This window comes from Equus asinus, chromosome 21 (assembly GCF_041296235.1).
Source record: "Equus asinus isolate D_3611 breed Donkey chromosome 21, EquAss-T2T_v2, whole genome shotgun sequence".
NCBI classification, from domain to species: domain Eukaryota; kingdom Metazoa; phylum Chordata; class Mammalia; order Perissodactyla; family Equidae; genus Equus; species Equus asinus.
The window spans coordinates 15,885,936-15,905,182 of NC_091810.1; the positions used below are offsets into that span (position 1 = coordinate 15,885,936).

General features: G+C 59.4%; 1 protein-coding gene across 1 annotated transcript in view; it reads left to right on the top strand.

Annotated features, from left to right (window-relative positions):
- Positions 1-19,247, top strand: part of PLXND1 (plexin D1) — a 50,806-nt gene that overhangs the window by 25,097 nt on the left and 6,462 nt on the right. Inside the window, exons 9-27 of the mRNA XM_044754191.2 lie at positions 3,002-3,106; positions 5,702-5,791; positions 6,001-6,094; positions 6,943-7,097; positions 7,942-8,093; positions 8,962-9,061; positions 9,153-9,292; positions 10,050-10,217; positions 10,295-10,385; positions 10,627-10,890; positions 10,974-11,123; positions 11,972-12,086; positions 13,747-13,854; positions 13,950-14,062; positions 14,918-15,022; positions 15,272-15,402; positions 15,843-16,041; positions 18,045-18,191; positions 18,363-18,519. Of these exons, the coding sequence (XP_044610126.2) occupies positions 3,002-3,106; positions 5,702-5,791; positions 6,001-6,094; positions 6,943-7,097; positions 7,942-8,093; positions 8,962-9,061; positions 9,153-9,292; positions 10,050-10,217; positions 10,295-10,385; positions 10,627-10,890; positions 10,974-11,123; positions 11,972-12,086; positions 13,747-13,854; positions 13,950-14,062; positions 14,918-15,022; positions 15,272-15,402; positions 15,843-16,041; positions 18,045-18,191; positions 18,363-18,519 (2,584 nt within the window). The remainder of the gene's footprint in view (positions 1-3,001; positions 3,107-5,701; positions 5,792-6,000; positions 6,095-6,942; positions 7,098-7,941; positions 8,094-8,961; positions 9,062-9,152; positions 9,293-10,049; positions 10,218-10,294; positions 10,386-10,626; positions 10,891-10,973; positions 11,124-11,971; positions 12,087-13,746; positions 13,855-13,949; positions 14,063-14,917; positions 15,023-15,271; positions 15,403-15,842; positions 16,042-18,044; positions 18,192-18,362; positions 18,520-19,247) is intronic.

Below are 19,247 nucleotides of genomic sequence, written 5' to 3' on the forward strand. Positions count from 1 at the left end.
AGGGAGGGTTGGGCAGACCGGGGGCAGGCTCCATTGCCGGGGAGCCTGGTGTGGACACCTCCATGAAGCTGGGCTTCATTAGGAGCCAGTGGAGAGAGTGGCTTGGTAGGAACAGGGGGCAGTTTAGGGGGCCTAAAGGTAGCAAGGGGCCAGGTCGAGTGGGCTCAGGCCCAGTCCCAGGTCGAGTGGTCCCTGGACCAGTCAGTGCTCCGCTGGACTGGGACACCAGTTCTTGGCCATTGAGCTTGGGAGAGACCGCGGGAGAGTCTGAGCTCCAGCTTGGGGACGGGTGAGCCCTCTGGGGCCGACATGCGTGGAGCTCCTATCAGGTTTATTGTGGCTGCTGGCATTGCTGCCCCTGCATCTGTCCCCACTCCCAGCCTCTCACTTTCTCAGCTCTGCCCGGAACATCGTCAGTTGTCTGTGGTTTCCTGAGCCTGCAGGCTGTGCCCTATGATGCACCCCACCAAGGGGAGAAGCCACACAGCCTCTTCCTGAGGCACTGATGGCTTGGTTTGGGAGGGGACAGGGAGGCCCTGACTTTTGTTGTAAGTGGGGACACCATACTTCAAACTGGCCTAGGCCCCAACAGAATTAATTGGCTCATGTGAATAAAAAGTCTGGGGAGTGGTATCTTCAGGCACAGCTGGATCCAGGGGTTCCAGCAAGGTCACTGGGGCCTCTCTGCCCCTGTGGGTGGGCTCCATGCTCAGGTAGACCTTCCCCTTCTGGCAACAAGATGGCCTTGGCAGCCCCAGGCAGGCTCCAGATCCTCCGGCAGCCCCAGGAAACAAGAGAGCTTTTTTCTCATTGGTTCTGCAGACGTCCCGTAGTTGAGTCTCACTGGCTAAACTGGGGTCTCATATACTCCCTGAACCAATTGCTGAGGCCAGGGCAGCTGCCCATTTCTGGCACTAGGGAATAGGGTCTGTCTTAAACCACAGGCCTGTGGGGGGAGGTCCCCAAGGGCCACGCCAGACGTGGAGGTACATGGTGAGGGCTAGAGGCCAGCAGCAGACGCCCCAGCTGGCCCCGTGGAGGATTAGCCGACCCTGGGGGAAGCACCGAAGGAGGGCAAAGATTTGCCAGGGCTCAGCCTCAGTTCCACTCTGTAGGATGAGCACAAGCATCCACGTGGCCGTGGGTTATAAAGATTAAGTAGCGTAGGTGGCCCTCAGGGATGGTCCTTCTGGAGAGCCTCTTGTGGGGGCTCCCGCTGCCCTGACCCTCACCCGTCAGCCCCTCCTTTCGGCCCCTTACCCATGGGTGGGGTGGAGCTAAGAGAACAGAGTCACAGGGCCCCCAGCCAGCCACAAAGCGGAACTGGCAGCAGCCATGAAAGCTGATTGGAAACCTGTGGGTTCCATCTCTGAAATTCCACGGGGTTTGCACACGACACGGCACAAGGTGGCAGCTCAGAGAGGGTCGGGGACCTGGGTGTGCTCACACAGCAAGCTGGACACCAGCTGCTGCACCTCAGCCCTGCGGAGTGGTGTGGTCAGGAGGCCTCAGCCGGGCCTGGCTGTGCTGCTTCTTTAGCCAAGGCCCCTGCGGCTTCTCTGTGCCTCAGTTTCCCAGTCTGTAAAAAGGGTATAATGATGGTACCTGCCTCATAGGGTTGTCGAGAGGAGGGTTTGGTGAATTAACACAGGGAAAAGTGCTCAGAACTGTCCAGGTGCCCAGTGAGGGTTCTGGGAGCTGGCTGCTGCCGCTGTATTACATGACCATTATTTATTGGCTTTGGCATTGGCATCCCGTTGAGGTCTGGTTTTATTCTGGGCCCCTAATGTTCCCGTCAAGGAGTTCCCTGTCTGATGAACAAGAAGGCAGAAAGACCCCAGAAGGCCTCCAAATTCTACCCCCGGAGGCCTTGGGCCCTGGCTGGTGACCTCAGGGAGGACACACAGGGTTTCCAAATCCTTGGCCAGGCAGACTTGAGCAGGAAGCCCCCTGGGCAGGAGGGTGGTCAGCCCTCGGTGTGATCGTGGTACCCCCAGTCCCCCATCCTCTCCTCTCTCGGGGTTCCGGCAGGTCAGGCTCTCGAAGTGAGCAGGCAGGACGTGGCCCCCGGGCTCCCAGTTCTGAAGAGCTCAGCGCAGGGTGGGGAGTCCACAACCGCAAGCTCAGAGAGGCTGCTGAGGTGGCATGGCGGGCACAGCCTGACCCCCTGGTCTCTGCCCCTCTCCCTGGGCCTCGGTTTCAGACCTCAGTTTCTGGCCTGAGAGTCAGACAGATGGGGGTTCAAAGACCAGCTCTGCCCTCTGACCCCGGGTGGCTCACCAGCTCTCCGAACCTCAGGTTCTCGTCCTCCCTCCCTCCCTCCCTCCCTCCCTTTTTTGAAGCGGCTCCTGCTCCCCCGGCCCTCATCTCCAACCTGGGAATGATGATGCCCAGCCCTCCCTGGGCCTCTTGCCCAGGCAGCGGGGACGCTGGGGAGCCTGTGGCACCGGGGCCCTCCCAGCCGCTGTTTCCCGGGGCCTTTCAGAAGTCTGGAGTTTCTTTATTCTGAATCATTTGACCTGTGTCAATCTGGAAACCAGCATTTCAGAGCCCAGTGGAGTCTCAGGGAGCAGGTGGGGCCCCTCATTTTACAGTTGGGAAAGGTGAGGCCCAGAGACAGGGCGGGGGCCTGGCCCTCGTCCTCGGCATCCGGCCTCCTCTGAGAGGCGTGTCGTGGAGCAGCTGTGGAGGGGTTGGCCCACCACTGGGCAGGTCATTTCATCTCTCTGTGCCTCAGTTTCCTCATCTGTAAAATGGGGCCAATAAAACCTCCTCCCAGGCTTGTCATGAGGACTAAATGAGATGGTGTGTGGTAGGCACTGGCATGCTGCCCTCGGTTGTGGTGGCTGTCACAGTTTTGTTGCTAGTGTTTTCTCGCTGTGCAGGCTGACAGGCGCCTTCCCAGGGAGGCAGGCTGCCCAGCAGGCCGGGGTGGCTGTGAATCCTGTTTCTTCTGAAATGTCCCCCGTGTCCCCCATACCTTGTTGTGTTTTGACCACAGAGCCCCCAGGACTGCCCCCGGATCCTGCCCTCCGCCCTGGCACCTGTGCCTACAGGCGGCTCCCAGAGCATCCCGGTGCATCTGGCCAATGCTGCCTTCTTCCAGGTAAATGGAGGCTGGGCTGGGGTGGGGCCGGGTGGAGGTGGGGAGAGTGCACCTGGGGGGACCCCTGCTCTGCGCCTGGCACCCATGCTTTCATTCCCTTTCTCTGAGTTTCCAGCTTCTGTTTGAGAAGGCCCCACTCTGATTGCACAGGGCTGGGGAGATGGGCAAGTGGGTGGTGAGGACCGGGCCAATGGGGCAGCAGGCCGTCAACACCTCCTGGAGGAAACCCTGCCCGAGACCCCCAGACTCCTGCCCTCTGAGGCTCCCCTGGGAGAGCCGAGCCCCGGTGCCACAGCCTGACACTGCCACCTGTGGGTGGACAGTGTCCATGTGTCCGTGTTTTGCCCCGCCCTGCCCCCAGGCTGAACTGTGACCCTGGCCCCCCCCAGTCTGTATCTTCCCTGGAGAATAGCCAGAGAGCCCCTTTGCTGCCTCATTCCCCACTGTTCAGATGGGGAAAACGAGGCCCAGAAAGGGCAAGTAGGTGACGTGGGGCTGGACTTGCCCCTAGCCCTGGACTCCCCATCAAGTGCTCTTCCCTGCAGCCAGCCTTCCCCTCCCCCGCCCACCCATCTAGGCTGGGGAGGGGATGCAGCCCCTTTCTGGGGCCCTCCTGGAGGAGCGTCCTGGGTGGGAAGCGTTGACGAGTCCTGGAAGTGTGCCAGCCACCCCCCTCCCTAGCTCCTGGGACTTGCCATCTGTTGCTTCCACGGAGGAGCTGAGGCCCGTGAAGGCTGTTGCACGTGGGGCCCACGTACTGGGCATCTGGGATGTGTTGGCCAGCCTTGTGGCTGGGGCTGGAGCTGTGTGAGGGCAGGGGGCTCCACCCTGCAGTGGTTGGGGCAGAGCCTCTGGGAGCGTCCAGGGGCCTGGGCTGGTGTGGAGGCCGTGCTGCCCCGGGCAGCAGGAGCCTGGCGTGGGGAGGCCCAAGCCCCGGGATTGGGTCCTGGCTGCTGCTTTCCAGCCGTGTAACCAGGGGGCATGTATTGCCTTCCCCAGGCCTCGGTGGTCCCCACCCTCCTGTCTCCCAGGCCTGCTTCTAGAACACCAAACGCGGGGGCAGACAGAGCTCCCTGCCTGGGCTCTGTAGCAGCCCTGTTGGCTGAGCCTGCACCCTGGGGAGCCTAGCACAGGCTGGACCTGCCATCCTGTGGTGGCCAAGACCTGAACTCAGGGACTCAGAGGACTGACCCACCTCCCAGCCCAGCATGGACCAATGAGCTTTGAGCCCTTTAACAGCCACTTTCCTGTGTCAGCTTCAGAGCGAACGGAGAGATGGGGCAGGGAGGGTATGGGGTGGTTTGTGTGTGTGTGCTGACGTACTGTTTCTTCAGGGTGTCACATCTGCCAATGACAGGGACATCAACAGGGAAGTCCTGCCACGCGGCTGGCCTAACACACATGAAACCTAAGTTTGTTCACTCAACAAATATTTATTGATGCTGCTTCCCAGAGGTCTGTCCTGGGCCAAGGGCAAGATGAGACTGGGGAATTGGGCCTAGTTTATTCATGCAACAAACATTTATTGAGCACCTTCTGCATACTAATAACAGCCAGCATATATTAGGCACCCACAGTGTACAACTCACTAAAGATACATGATCTCCAGTTTCCCCAGCAACCCTGCAGGGTAGGGAAGCCTGTTTCCATTGCAGAGTTTAGAAGACCAAGGCTCGGAGAGGAGAGCCTCTTGCACAGGGTTGCACAGCTAGGAAGTAGCAGACGTAGGATTCGAACCTAGGCCCTTGCGAGGTAGAACCTGAGCTCTTTCACTGCCATCTCCTGCCCTTGGAGGTATCATAGGTGCTGAGCCCCAACGCCAACCTGCCCCAGTGGGTGGGGAGACCGGTGTAAACAGAGTCTGGGCTGGCGGATGGGGTGGTCCTTGATACATAGGTTGGGGGGCAGGCTGTAGGAGCTTAATAGAGCCCCCAGCACACACCCAAATATTCCTTGCTGAATGAAGGATCAAGCGAGGGCTGCCCCCCTGATTTGAGGGGAGGGTCTGGGAAGGCTTTGGAACAAGGGACACTTGAGCTGGATTTTGAAGACTGTGTTGAGTCTTTTGGGTGGTAGAGGGGAGACAAGCCATTCGGTGGAGGTATGGGCTCGGGCAAAGCCGGGGACAGGACAGCCTGTGCTGTGGCAAAGAGCGTCCTGGTGTGGCTGGGGTGCGGACCTCGTGAGGCGGAGGCCGAGGGTGTTAAGGTTCAAAGAGCAGGTGGAATCTCAGTGGGGTGAACCTTGAATCATGCTGAAAAGTCAAGACTTGACGCTAGAGAGTTGGTTATGCTAAAGAGCCGAGACTTTATGAGCTGCGTAAAAGGCCTATGGTTTAGGCCACTGGGGGGTGTCGGTGAGGCTTTTAGTGGCATGGAGCACAAGGCCAAAGTTCTTGGTCTTCATGTACTCCTTGCCTCCCTCAAACACTGGACATGGAGGCCAGGAACGACATTCTGGAGGAGGGTACAGCCCAGGCAGAGGCCTGATGGTAGGACCAAGCCTACCCTTGAAGGCAGCAGTCCGTGTGTCCTGATGGAGTGGGAGGGCAGTGGGTGCTGACCTGGCTCTCCTCAGCACCCCTGTTTCCCACAGGGTGCAGCCCTAGAATGTAGCTTTGGGCCGGAGGAGATCTTTGAGGCCGTGTGGGTGAATGAATCAGCCGTACGCTGCAACCAAGTGGTGGTGAGTGGTGTGGTTTCAGTTGGGGGCAAGGGGAGGCTGGCACAAGTCCAGATGCTGCATTGCTTCCTTCCGACCTTATCCCCCTCCTCCTTTTGGTCCCCCTATCCTCAACAGCCTTGCCCTCATCTCTCTCCATGACATTCACCCCTCCCCCAGGAGAGACCCAGACACCACCCACACCCCTTATGCACTTTCCCGTTCTTTTGCAGCTGCACACGACTCAGAAGAGCCAGGTGTTTCCACTCAGCCTCCAAGTAAAGGGGCGGCCAGCCCGATTCCTGGATAGCCCTGACCCCATGACAGGTGGGAGCCCCCACCCACCCCATATGGCCACAGGGGACTCAGCCACAATGGGTGGGACTCAGCCTTGGGGGACTCGTTCCAGTGCTCACCGCACAGTCACAGATGTCCCACCCTGTTGTTCCTTAACCTGCACACGGGCTCACAGACCCAGCCCTGCATTCTCTACGTGGTCACTTGCTCGGTACTTACCCGTTGAGCAGCTGCTCTGGGTCAGGCGTCTCCATGCCAATGACTGTGCAACTCCAGGCCCTTGCTTACCCTTCCTTTTCTGGGCCTCATCGTCAGCAACTGAAACGAGGGCACAGGCCCTTCTGTGGAAGGCCTGGGAGGATCTACTGAGCTGATGCTCACGGAGCCTTACAGCGGGGTCAGCTTGCAGGTGTACCCCACACGGCGGATGCTATCTTATGTTATTAATGCATTGAATCAGCTCTGCAAGGGCCTGTCTGTTCCTGGGGAGCCTCTGACATCCCTAGTGCACCTGAGGCCCCCACAGCCCACCATGGGGGCCCTGGAGACACTGCCTTGCCCTCCTCCTCGGGCCCTCTCCAAGGCTCTGGGGCCCTGGCACACAGCTCCTCTCTGAGCCTGTCTCTTCTCTGACAAATGAGCTATGAACAGCTTCCACTTGATAGAATCATGATGAGGACGGATGATATTAATGAGGCTGCGGCTGCCTGTGCTTAGCTCCAGGGGCCCTCGGGGGTATTGGGGAAGGTACTCAGAACATGGGGTCCTGACCCTCAGAACCAGGACCCGCCCCTGGCTGGGACCCCACAGTGAGAGGCCGAGTGTGGGGGGTCAGTAGTGATGGAGGGGCTGACAGATGCTGCCTCCGTGTCCCCCAGTGGAGGTCTATAACTGCGCCATGGGCAGCCCCGACTGTTCCCAGTGCCTGGGCCGGGAGGACCTGGGACACCTGTGTGTGTGGAGTGACAGTTGCCGCCTGCGAGGGCCCCTGCAGTCCTTGCCTGGCACCTGCCCCGCCCCCGAGATCCGCGCGGTAAGCACCCCCCGCCCGTGGAGGCACGTTGCACCCACATGCCTGGCATGCACACACAGCGCCCTGCACAGGCTCTCAGACAGCACATGCACTTGCACACACCCAGGCACACGCACGGTGGGACCTGTTGTGTGCTTGCTGGGTACCAGGCCCCACTCAGTGCTGGAGACACAGCAGTGAACGCACCTGAGTGCCCCTCGTGGAGCTAAGGTCTCAGTGGGGAGGGGTGGACAGTGACGAGCGAAGAAATGAGTAACTGATGTAGAGAAAGGGGTAAGTGCTACGGAGGAGGATAGCGGGGCAGGGGCAGTGGGGGTCTGGGGGAGAAGGTGCTGGTGCCGAGTGTCCCTAGCTTCTATGGTGAGGTCAGGGAAAGCTTGCCGACATGGTGGTACTGAGGCCGCCAATATCAATCAAGGCTCAGTTTCAACCAGAAGAAAGTCTCAGAGGAGGAATGTGATTGGCTTAGCCTGGTCAGGTGCCCCTCCTAGGCCCAGTCAGCTGTGTCTGGGATGCAAGATCGTGTGGTCAGACATGGCTACTGGGAGCAGACCTCGGTGTCCCCAGGAGACCTCCCAAGTGTCATTGTCTCTGTCCATATGCACTCATGTCCCCAGACCCATGTGGGCTGAGTAACCCACGTGCACATCCTCATTGGCAGCCCCTGTGACCTGCCAGCTGACCAGCAGCCCCAGCCCTCTCGGAGCCTCCATACCCTCCCCTAAGCAGTGGGTTTGCGTGGCCTCCCCCTGGGTGTGTGCACGATTGGAGAGGGCACCAAGCCTAGTGATGTCTCCACCTCAGGACCCCATTCACTTCCCCCCCCACCCCGGTCACTTGGCAGATCGAGCCCCTGAGTGGGCCCTTGGACGGCGGGACCCTGCTGACCATCCGCGGCAGGAACCTGGGCCGGCGGCTCAGCGACGTGGCCCATGGCGTGTGGATTGGCAGCGTGGCCTGTGAGCCGCTGGCTGACAGATACACGGTGTCAGAGGAGTGAGTAGCAGGCAGTCCTGGCGCTGTTCTGAGTGACCTCCAGCCCCGGCAGTGCCAACTGCAGCTCTGCCCTCCCCTCCCCTCTCTGCCATCCCACCCTCCTTGGCACCCTGCTGCTCCCCAGAAGTCACTTGCTCCCAGGTCTCCCAGACTTTGCTCAAGCTGGTCCCACCATGTGTCCTGCCCGTTTCTGCTCGGGACACTCTATCCTTCAAGCGTCCACTGCAGGGCCTGCTCCTCTGGGGAGCCATCCATGTTCCTAGAACAGCCCTACTTCCACAGAATCCTTGCTCTGATAAAAAAAATTTGCAGTTAAGAAAGCGTGGGGGCTGCTGGTGTGGTGAGAAGATCTGGGCCTCCAGCCGTGGGGCCTGGCCCTGAGGGGTTCTGGGAGACACTCGTGAGCAGGCAATCAGCTGCATTTCCTTCCTGGAGGCCGTAGGTCAGGCTTACAGATAAGGCCATCCGTTTACCAGCCCAGCACATGCTTGCATGGTTGGAGAACTTCCACGTGCCCCGAGAACCGTCTTAGCCAACGCCCTTGTCTTCTAGTTGCAGGACTGTGGGGAAGCCGCGGCAGGGGTGGTCTGGGGAAGAGCCTGGCACAGGGTGGCACTTGGGGGTCTCAGAGTGGCTGTTTTCCAACTGAAGGAAATTGTTTGGGTATTTTGATGTGGGTAGTACTTTGGGGTTCCCAGCCAGCCCCAGCTGTGAGTGGGAGGGGTGGGTGGCTGAGTGCAGGGGTGGGAACCTCACACACCCTCAGGGCGTAGGTAGTGGGATCGCTCTCGAGGGGAGAAACAGGCGGTGCCTGCCTGGCCCCCGGAATCCGGCGGCTGCTCCCCTGACCGAAGCTGCCTCCCCACAGGATTGTGTGCGCCACGGGGCCAGCCCCAGAGGCATTCTCTGACGTGGTGACAGTGAACACCTCCAAGGAGGGCAAGTCGCGGGAGCGCTTCTCCTATGTGGTAAGGGAGGCTGCGGCCCCATCCTGCCCACCCCTCCAGGCACGCGCGCAGGGGCTGGCCGACACCTGACCGCCTGCCTTCCTCCCCACAGCTGTCCCTGGTCCACTCCCTGGAGCCTGCCATGGGCCCCAAGGCAGGGGGCACCAGGATCACCATCCACGGGAGCGACCTCCACGTGGGCTCCGAGCTCCAGGTCTTGGTGAACGACACAGAACCTTGCACGGAGCTCGTGTAAGCCTCTGGCCCGGGCCGCCCCTTCCACTGCAGAGAACCCACAGGCTTGGGGGCTGGGCAGTGGGGTGACTTCCTTGCACCATCACTCGGATCTTTACAGGCTGTGTCACCTTGGCCAAGCCACTTTTCCTCTCTGAGCCTCAGTTTCCTCATCTGGTAAAATGGTACCACTGAGTCATGGGAAGTAATCTATGCCCAGCATACCATCGGTGCTCCATAAGTGACAGCTGTGATGAAAATGGTGATGACTGTACACACTGGCTGTCCCAGGGGTGTGTCCAGTGGCAGGGGTGTGGTCCAGAACCTCTTGGTGAAATACCCCTGTATTATACACTAGCTGTATACCGAGCCCCTTTGATGGGCATTGCTGGGAGTACCAGGATGAGCCCAACACAGTCTTAGCCCTCAGGAAAAAGCAGACACTCCCACGGGAAAGAGGAACATCCGGGGTCAGGAGAAAAGGCTGTGCTTTCAGAGCCGGGGCAGAGGCCTCCCCAGAGGCAGGAGCCAGGAGAGGAGCTCCGGGAAGGTTTCTTGGATGAGCAGGGATGGGGCAGAATTAGGAAGTCGGGGCAGGCTCAGAGGGAAGGGGAGGGAAGGTGTTCAAGTGGGGAGGATCCCTGAGCAAAGGTGAGGCAGCGGGTTTATGGAAACACCACTGGCTGGGGAGGCTCATGCCCCGGGGCAACGGGGCATTGGGCAGGGGCCTGCGGTGGGAGGTGGGGGCCCTCCTGACAACGCCCCACCCTCACAGGCGCAGGGACACCAGCATCACCTGCATGGTGCCTGGGGCCGCCCTGCCCGCTCCCGTGCCCGTGTGTGTGCGCCTCGAGCGCCGCGGCTGCCTACGTGGCAACCTCACCTTCTGGTACATGCAGAACCCGGTCATCACAGCCATCAGTCCCCGCCGCAGCCCCGTCAGGTGAGACCCCCGCCCGACCCCAGGCTGGGCTCGCTCTCTGGGCTTGCAGGTGGGCTGACGGCCTGCTGTCCCCACAGTGGCGGCCGGACCATCACAGTGGCGGGCGAGCGTTTCCACATGGTGCAGAATGTGTCCATGGCCGTGCACCACATCGGCCGGGAGCCCACGGTGAGGGGGCGGGGCCCAGTGCGGGTGGGGGCGGCCAGTGGTCCTGCCTGATCAGGTCTTGCTCACCGTGTACCCCCATCTCTGTCTCTCCTTATCTCTTCCCCTCTCTGTCTGTTTCTGTTTCTTGTCTCTCTCCTTGTCTCTCTCTCTCCCTCCGTGTCTCTTTAAACCTCATTCTCTCCCCATTTCTCCATGTCCATCTGTCCGTCCCCAACCTTGGACCCTGGCCCTCCCCGACCAGCTCTGCAAAGTTCTCAACTCCACCCTCATCACCTGCCCATCCCCCGGGGCCTTGAGCAATGCGTCGGCGCCAGTGGACTTCTTCATCAATGGGCGGGCCTACGCCGACGAGGTGGCGGTGGCGGAGGAGCTGCTGGACCCTGAGGAGGCACAGCGGGGCAGCCCGTTCCGCCTGGACTACCTCCCCGACCCCCAGTTCTCCACGGCCAAGAGGGAGAAGTGGATCAAGCACCACCCCGGGGAGCCTCTCACCTTGGTCATCCACGTGAGTGCCAGTGGGTGCTGGGCAGGAGGGCCAGCCTGGGCTCAGCCAGAGACCTCAGCGAGCTCCGCCCTCTGCTCCCACAGAAGGAGCAGGACAGCCTGGGGCTCGAGAGGCACGAGTACCGGGTCAAGATAGGCCAGGTGGCCTGTGACATCCAGATCGTCTCGGACAGAGTCATCCACTGCTCAGTCAACGAGTCCCTGGGTACAGCCGAGGGGCAGCTGCCCATCACAGTGAGTGGAGGAGGCACAAGAGATGGAGGTGGACCTGGCCCCAGCCCTGCCCCATCTGCCCGAGTGCCTGCCCCTCGCCCAGCACATCGGAGCTGAGCATTTTCATGCTCAGTAGCTTCGGCGAGTGGAGCAAAGCAGAGCTTTACATCCTCGCTTGACAGATGAGGAAACTGAGCCCCAAGAACTTAGTGACCTGTGCAAAGTCATAGATCAGCCCCAGCTAGACTTTCAGAAGCTGTAAGAAGCTGCCCCCATTCCACTCAGTGCTCCACCAAGAGTCTGGGCTGCCAGTCACCATGCAGCTGTGAAAGGGAGGGACGTAGGAGGAGCAGAGAGAGGGCCCAGACAGTGGAATCTTTTCTACACTGCACTTGCTTGCATGCCTCCTGGGACAGGGAGCTCATTCCCTCCCAGGCAGCATGTGCTGCCCTAGGATGGCTCTGACTGGGAAAACTCCCTTTCACCTGCACCCCAGTCCCAGTTCTGCCCTCTGAGTCCTCAGACCCCACCTGCGTCCCTGGTCCCTGGACAGCCCTACAGATTCTTGGGGACAACAGCCAGGAACTGTGAACTGCCCTGTCTCTGACTCCTGTGCTGCTCCTCCCAAGCCATAATCATAATCACAGCCCCTTGTATTGAGTCCCCCCTCTGTGGCAGGACTTGGCAAACATCATCTCATTTAGCTCTCACAGCAGCCCCAGGTGGGCATGGCTAGCTCTGTGTTATAGATGTGGCATCTGAGGCTCAGCGAGGTTAGGTGACTTGCCCAAGACCACACAGCTAGTGAGGCGAGGAGCCAAGGCGTAAGTCTGGAGAAGTTAGACCTCCCTCTCCCCACCTCTGTGCAGATCCAGGTGGGGAACTTCAACCAGACCATTGCCACGCTGCAGCTGGGGGGCAGCGAGACGGCCATCGTCGTGTCCATCGTCATCTGCAGCGTCCTGCTGCTGCTCTCGGTGGTTGGTAAGGAGCCCCAGCCTTGTGGCACCTTGGAGGGCAGAGCTGCCCCTGCCCCTGCCCTTCTGCAGGTCGGCAGATAGAGAGAGGGCATAACGGGCTGGGGCGCAGCTGGACAAGGGCTTGGGGGTGGGAACAGCTTATGCATGCAGAGGAGGGTGAGTGGTGCGCCCCAGCCCCGGCACCAGTGGGTTGGGGACCGTGGATGTGGGGGTGCACTGGCCCAGGCTGGGGCCGAGCGCCCAGCAGAGGAGTTTGGAACCTTGTTTTCTAGTCAGGAGGGAGCTACTGAAGGTCCTGCAGGGAGGGTTGCTCAGGGAAGATTAACCTACAGACTTGGTAGCTATACTGCTATTAAAACAGTGGCTATAGAAGCAATATATTCCACATCGCAGAGAAGTTGGAACCCTCCTGCACTGCTGGTGGGATTGTAAAATGGTGCAGCTGCTTTGGAAACCGCTTTGGCAGTTCCTCCAAATGTTAGGCACAGAATTACCACATGACCCAGCAGCCCCGCTCCTGGGTGTCTGCCCAGGAGAAATGGAAACACGTGTCCACACAAAGACGTGTGCACGAATGTTCACAGCAGCGTTAGTCACGACAGCTGAAAGGTGGAAACACCCCAGATGCCCACCAACTGATGATGAGTAAACAAAATGTGGTCTCTCCCTACACTGGAATATTATTTGGTCGTAAAAAAGAATGGAGTGCTGACACATGCTACAGCGTGGATGCACCTTGACAGCATCGTGCTCAGTGAAAGAAGCCAGACGCAAAAGACCACATATTGTATGACTGCATTTATGTGAAATGTCCAGAACAAGTAAATCCAGAGACAGGAAGCAGATTAGTGGTAGCCCGGGGCTGGGGGCGGGGGAGCGGGAGGGACTGCTATTGGTTATGGGTCTTCTTGGGGCAATAAAAATGTTCTAAAATTAGATAGTGGCAATGGTTTCACAGCCCCGTGAATATACTCAAAGCCGTAGAATTGTGTACTTTAAATGGATGGATTGCATGGCGTGTGCATTATAGCTCAACAGAGCTGTTTTTTAAAAAGTAAATATTCAACGTGGAAAAGTTTAGGGAAAACTGGAAGAAGCTAAAAGGAAAAAAATACCCATCATTAACCATTAACACCGTGTGTATTTTGGTATATTTCCTTCCAGTCTCTTTTCTTAAAATGTTATATATATATGTATATTCTCTCCTCCAACCCGGAAAGGGATTATAATATAATACTGCTGTGTAATCTGCTTTTAAATGTTTAATAATTCATAAATTACACCTGGTCATTGTAGAAAGAAGTGCAAATGATAGAAAGCAGAAAGAGAACAGAAATCTCCCATAATTCTCTCATCCAGGGAAAGCCACCGTCCGCCACTATTAAACACACATGCCCCCACACACTTCTATTTATAAGAACGGGACATCAAGCATTATTTTCCTGGCCGTTCCCCAAACCATTTGCCTGGGAGGACTTTTCAGCCCACCCGGGAGGGGCGAACGCGGGCTAAGGGCACCCGTCTACCTTCCCACACGCTGCTTGGAGGAGGCAGAGCTGAGGCCTCTCCCTCCAGGCCCAGGCCCACGCCCTGCACGCCGCTGTGTGCCAACAATGCTTCCCAAAGGGCTTTCCAGCCCTGACCTGCCTCTCCGCTGCCTGCAGCCCTGTTCGTCTTCTGCACAAAGAGCCGCCGAGCTGAGCGCTACTGGCAGAAGACGCTGCTGCAGATGGAGGAGATGGAATCTCAGATCCGAGAGGAGATTCGTAAAGGTAGTGGCTGGGGACCACGTGGGACCATGGACCTTGGTTTTCCCATCTGGGGAATGGGTTCAAGATCCACTCACAGCCGCCTGCCTGTCCACCAGGCTTTGCCGAGCTGCAGACGGACATGACGGATCTGACCAAGGAGCTCAACCGCAGCCAGGGCATCCCCTTCCTGGAGTACAAGCACTTTGTGACCCGCACCTTCTTCCCTAAGGTCAGCCCACACCCTCGTTGGCCAGCCACCATGCCAACCTAGAGGGCACTTTTATGCAGATGGGAAAACTTAGCCAGTGCCGCATGGGCCCCTTGAGCAGTGCCAAACCTGCACACCCGCCCACAGCAGCCCTGTCACCTGCCCTCGCCTGCCAAGGGAGGGGCCCAGTTTCTCCCCCCACTTTCCTTCTCCACTCACTTGATGTTCAACTGTCTATACAGAATCCGCTGCCAGCCCAAACTCTCCTCCTGGGGTGCTGGGCCTGCCTCTCCCCTTGCTGAAAGGGCGAGCAGAGGTGACCCAGGCTCTCCTAGGCCCCATGTGCCCTGCCAGCCTCTCTTGTCTCTGGGCCCCGTCCCAGCCAGGCTTCTCCACGTCCCCTCCTCCTGCCCGCTGGACTCTCTCCCATCCCTTCCATTCCTCTCACACTTCTTGCTGTTCCAGGGGCTGCTGTCCTGTCCCCACTGTCCCTGGCCTATCCAGAGCGTTTCTGCCAGTGGCCAGTGTCCTCCCTCATGACCTGTCCATGCTATTCTCCATGCAGCAGCCCAAGCTCACGTCATGGTCCCTGCCAGCCTCTCTGCCTCAGTTTCCCCTATTCCCCTGTGAGCTTCTTTTGCTTCCTCCTAAGCCTGTGCCCTCTTGCATTGCCATGCCTTGGCTCATGCAGTTCTGCTCCTTTTGCTCCAGGAAGCCCCCTGGGACCCCCGTCCCCACTTCTCTGGCCTCCTAAGGTCCCCTGGCGTGGCCTACGCCTCTCCTTCCTTTCTGTCCCTTTGCACTTGTTGAGCAGCCCTCGCGTGCCAGTCGGGGGAGCTGGCGCCCTGCTGAGGTGTGGGTGGTCTGCCTCTGCAGTGCTCCTCCCTCTATGAAGAGCGCTACGTACTGCCCTCCCAGACCCTCAACTCCCAGGGCAGCTCCCCGGTGCAGGAGACCCACCCACTGCTGGGAGAGTGGAAGGTGAGTACCCCACGGGCCCACGGGGCTGCCTCAGGGCAACCCCGCCCCTCTCTGGGCCCCACTTTCTAGTTCATCTGATCTGTTGATCCTAATCATGGGGAGTTGGGAGGAATCTGTCGCTAAAAGATAGTGAGCTCTCCATCCCAGAAGGCATTCAAGGAACAATTGAGAGCATTATGAGTGCTGACTCCTAGGCCAGGCAGAGGCAGTAGACCTCTGTGTGCACCCCACCATCGGTTGCCCGCACAGATCCCTGAGAGCTGCCGGCCCAACATGGAAGAGGGCATCAGCCTGTTCTCCTCGCTGCTCAACAACAAGCACTTCCTCATCGTCTTCGTCCACGCGCTGGAGCAACAGAAGGACTTCGCAGTGCGCGACAGGTCAGACTGCGAGGCTCCGGGCGAGGGCAGGGGCCTGTTGGAGGCCACACAGCCGGTCTTGGGTCTGCCTGGCCAGACCTAAGCCTGGGGCAGTTTGCAAATCACCATGCCCTCTGGGCAGCTGGCATCTCCCAACATCAGGCTCTGGGTCTTAGGGCTCTGGAGGTCCTGAGGCCCTCCTGTTCCTCCCCTTCCTGGGCTTAGATGCCCAAGACATGGGCCCTCGGGCACGGTGGTTGCTGTGGATGTTAGAGAAGGTGGTCCTTCCTCCTGGTGGATATCAGCCGCGCTCACCTGTGGTCTACCAGGCCCCACCCACACAGGCATACCTGAGATCCCTGGGTCCAGGGATGAGGTGGCGCTGGAGCCCCCGCCACGTGGTATTCAGGTCCCGGGGCTTCACCGTGCAGCCAGTGCTGATGCCCCGTGCCCGTCCACAGGTGCAGCCTGGCCTCCCTGCTGACCATTGCGCTCCACGGCAAGCTTGAGTACTACACGGGCATCATGAAGGAGCTGCTGGTGGACCTCATCGACGCCTCAGCTGCCAAGAACCCCAAGCTGATGCTGCGGCGTACAGAGTCCGTGGTTGAGAAGATGCTCACCAACTGGATGTCCATCTGCATGTACAGCTGTCTGCGGGTGAGGCGGGTGTGGCCGTGCCCCCAGTGCGGCAGGGCCCAAGCCTTCCCTTGAGAGATCCGACTTCCCTTTATCCTCGCCTTATCCAGCCGGGAGGGATTGTCACGTCCTTCGTGCAGATGCGGAAGGAGGGGCTGGGGGGCGAGGGCCAGGCTCAGAGGATCCCCTACACAGGGCGGGCCCCTGAGGCTTGGAGAAAGCCTGGCTTCCTGCGAAGGCTCAGAGCAAGTTTGAGGCGGAACAGAGGCTGTGTCAGGGGCTTTGTTCTGGAATTCTGTTTTCTCAGTCATCAAACCCTCCCCGGTGCACCTTTGGGCCGCTGCACTGGGCTCAGGAGATGAATCAGACCCATCCCCTCCCAAGGCCTCTCCCAGGCACAGAGGAGGCAGATATGGAGGCAGAAATTAAAGCCCAGAGTGATAAATGCCATATGGCGGAGGGTTCAAGGTGGCTTCCTGGGCAGGCGACTCTGAGCCGAGACTGGAGGGCTTAGCAGGAACAAGCAGGTGAAGAGTTGCACACGGAGGGCATTCCAGGCTTGGGGGCAGCGTGGGCGAAGGCAGGGAGGAGGAACGTTCACGAAGGAACTGAAGGCCATCCAGCCGTCTTTCTGATGAGAGACGAGGCTGGAGAGGCCGGTGGGGCCGGTAGTCGGGGCCGCCTTCGTTCTGCCGGAAGAACACCCAGTAGGGCTTTTCTGCAGAACAGGTGCTGCTCCGCCCGTGGTCCTGTCCCACTGCCTGCTGCCCTGTGGTGGCAGACGCCAGGCAGTCGTCTGGGAATCGTGGGAGAAAAGGCACAGGCCTGGCTGGAGCCCAGAACCAGGGCCTCACATGTCCTGGCTTGAGTCCTGTCTTTGGCACAAACCAACTGCGTGACCCTGGACAAGTCACTGTCCTCTCTGGGCCTTGGTTTCCTTCTGTCGTTTGGGGCCTCTGTCTCTGGGCCTGGGGCTTGTGAGGGCCAGGTATCTCACCGTTGTGAGAGCCGTGTGGCCGCTCCTGGGGGAAGGGGTGGAGGGGGGTGGAGTGGAGGAGGCTGGGCCTAGGGGGCCCTCGGGGTGCCCAGTCTCAGTCTCTGCTGGCTGCCTCACACTGGGCCTCAGGAAAGACCAGGCTGCAACAGGGGCCATAGGGGCTGCAGCAGACTCCGGATTCGGCTCCACTGGCACTTTATGTGGCCTCGGCCAGGCTTCCCCTCGCTGCCTCTGTTTTTCCCTCCGGAAAATTGGGCATCAATGGCTCCCACCTACCCGAGCTGGAGAACTGGATCAGGAATAAGAGCTGGCATGCAGCCCTCATAATCTTTGCCAAATCTGCCTAATACTATTACAGACGTAACTTTTTCTTTAAATCAACTCACCATTTTTACCTAAATATTGACCCTAAATGAAACACCTGGGTCACTTGCTGTAACATGACCATGAAAATAGGCCGAAGGCCATGGAGGGCATCCGAGCCCCTTTCTGGCCACGTGCACTTTATGGAGCAGAGAGATTCGAGGGCAGGGGCTTTGAGGCGCTGGTCTGGATTATTTAAGGCCGCATCTGTGTTCTGGTTCCACCTAAACTCACCTGGGAGACTTAGCAAACATAGTCACAGGCTTGGGAGTCAGCCGATCTGGGGTTCGAGTCCAGCTCTGCTACTTTCCCGCTGGGTGACCCTGGGCAGGTTGCTTGCCCTCTCTGGGCCTCAGCAGTGAGGGTGATACCCTGTACCTGGAAGGGTTGCTGGAATGATGAAATGAGTGTGCCTGCCCACAGCTGGTGGTGTTTGACTGTAGCATCTATGGAGACACCTGGGGGGAGCTTGGCTCCAGGATCTACAAGAATATTAAACAAGCAGCCTTGGAGGCGTTGGTAGAGGGCAGTAGTGAAGGTGTTACAGGTGGGGGCCACAGCATGGCCAGAGGCCTGGGGGCTGCAATATGGAGGGTGGGCAGGGACGCAGTGGGGCTGGGCTGGGCTAGCTGGGCCTCAGCCCCTGACGCCCTGTGCCCCCCAGGAGACTGTCGGGGAGCCATTCTTCCTGCTCCTGTGCGCCATCAAGCAGCAGATCAACAAGGGCTCCATCGATGCCATCACAGGCAAAGCCCGCTACACGCTCAATGAGGAGTGGCTGCTGCGGGAGAACATCGAGGCCAAGCCCCGCGTGAGTCGGGCGGCAGGGCGAGGGCCGGCCCCAAGCTGGCTGGGAGGGGGCCCCATGTCTGGAGGGTCCTGGTTCCGACGGTGGCCCAGCCTCCCCAGCCGGCTGTCGCCTCGCCCGGGCCCCGCGGTGTGCCGGGGAGCACGCACTGACCCTCCTCCTCCTCTCGTGCAGAACCTGAACGTGTCCTTCCAGGGCTGCGGCATGGACTCGCTGAGCGTGCGCGCCATGGACACTGACACGCTCACGCAGGTGAAGGAGAAGATCCTGGAGGCCTTCTGCAAGAACGTGCCCTACTCCCAGTGGCCTCGCGCGGAGGACGTCGACCTCGGTGGGCAGGGGCGGAGGCGGGGGCGGCATGCCCCGGCATTGGGCTGCTTCATTGGGAACCCCTGCTGTGGTCAAACACTCCTCTCACTCAGCAAATGTGCATTAGTTCTGGCACTGGGGACACAGGGACAATCAGATGAGGTGCCCATCAATAAGGAGCTCCTATTCTGGTGGGGAGTTAGATCCTGCTGTGTGAGCAAGCTGTGGGCAACAGAAAAAAGCATTCAGGAAAGGCTTCCCCAGAGAGGGGACACTGGAGTGGATTTTGAAGGATGCATAGGAGTCCTGGTCAGGCCAGGAAGCTGAGGCCATTCATTCTGTGATCACAGGCCTATCCTGATCACTTGGTCTGTGTCAGGCCCCATTCTAAGCGCTGGGCTGTGATGGTGAACAGGCATGCGCAGCAACCGTCTGTTCAGAGCTGGAAATGCGGGTGGCTTGCCCAGGCTGGTGTGCAGGGGGCAGGACGGGCTGTAAGATGAGGCTGGGCTGAGCCTGCCAGGGCAGAGCTGGCGCCTGAGGACGGTGGAGAGCTGTGGAAGGGATGTGGCCCTTCCACATGTGGTGCCCCGTCTCATTGCATCAGCAGTAGTCACAGTAACAACCCAGAAGATGAGGACATGAGCTCCTGCTCTGTGCCACCACCTGGTACCTCACGTTGTGCCCACCACACGCTCTCCCCCAGACCCTTCTCCCCCTCCACATTTGACAGGTGGGGAAATAGAGGCT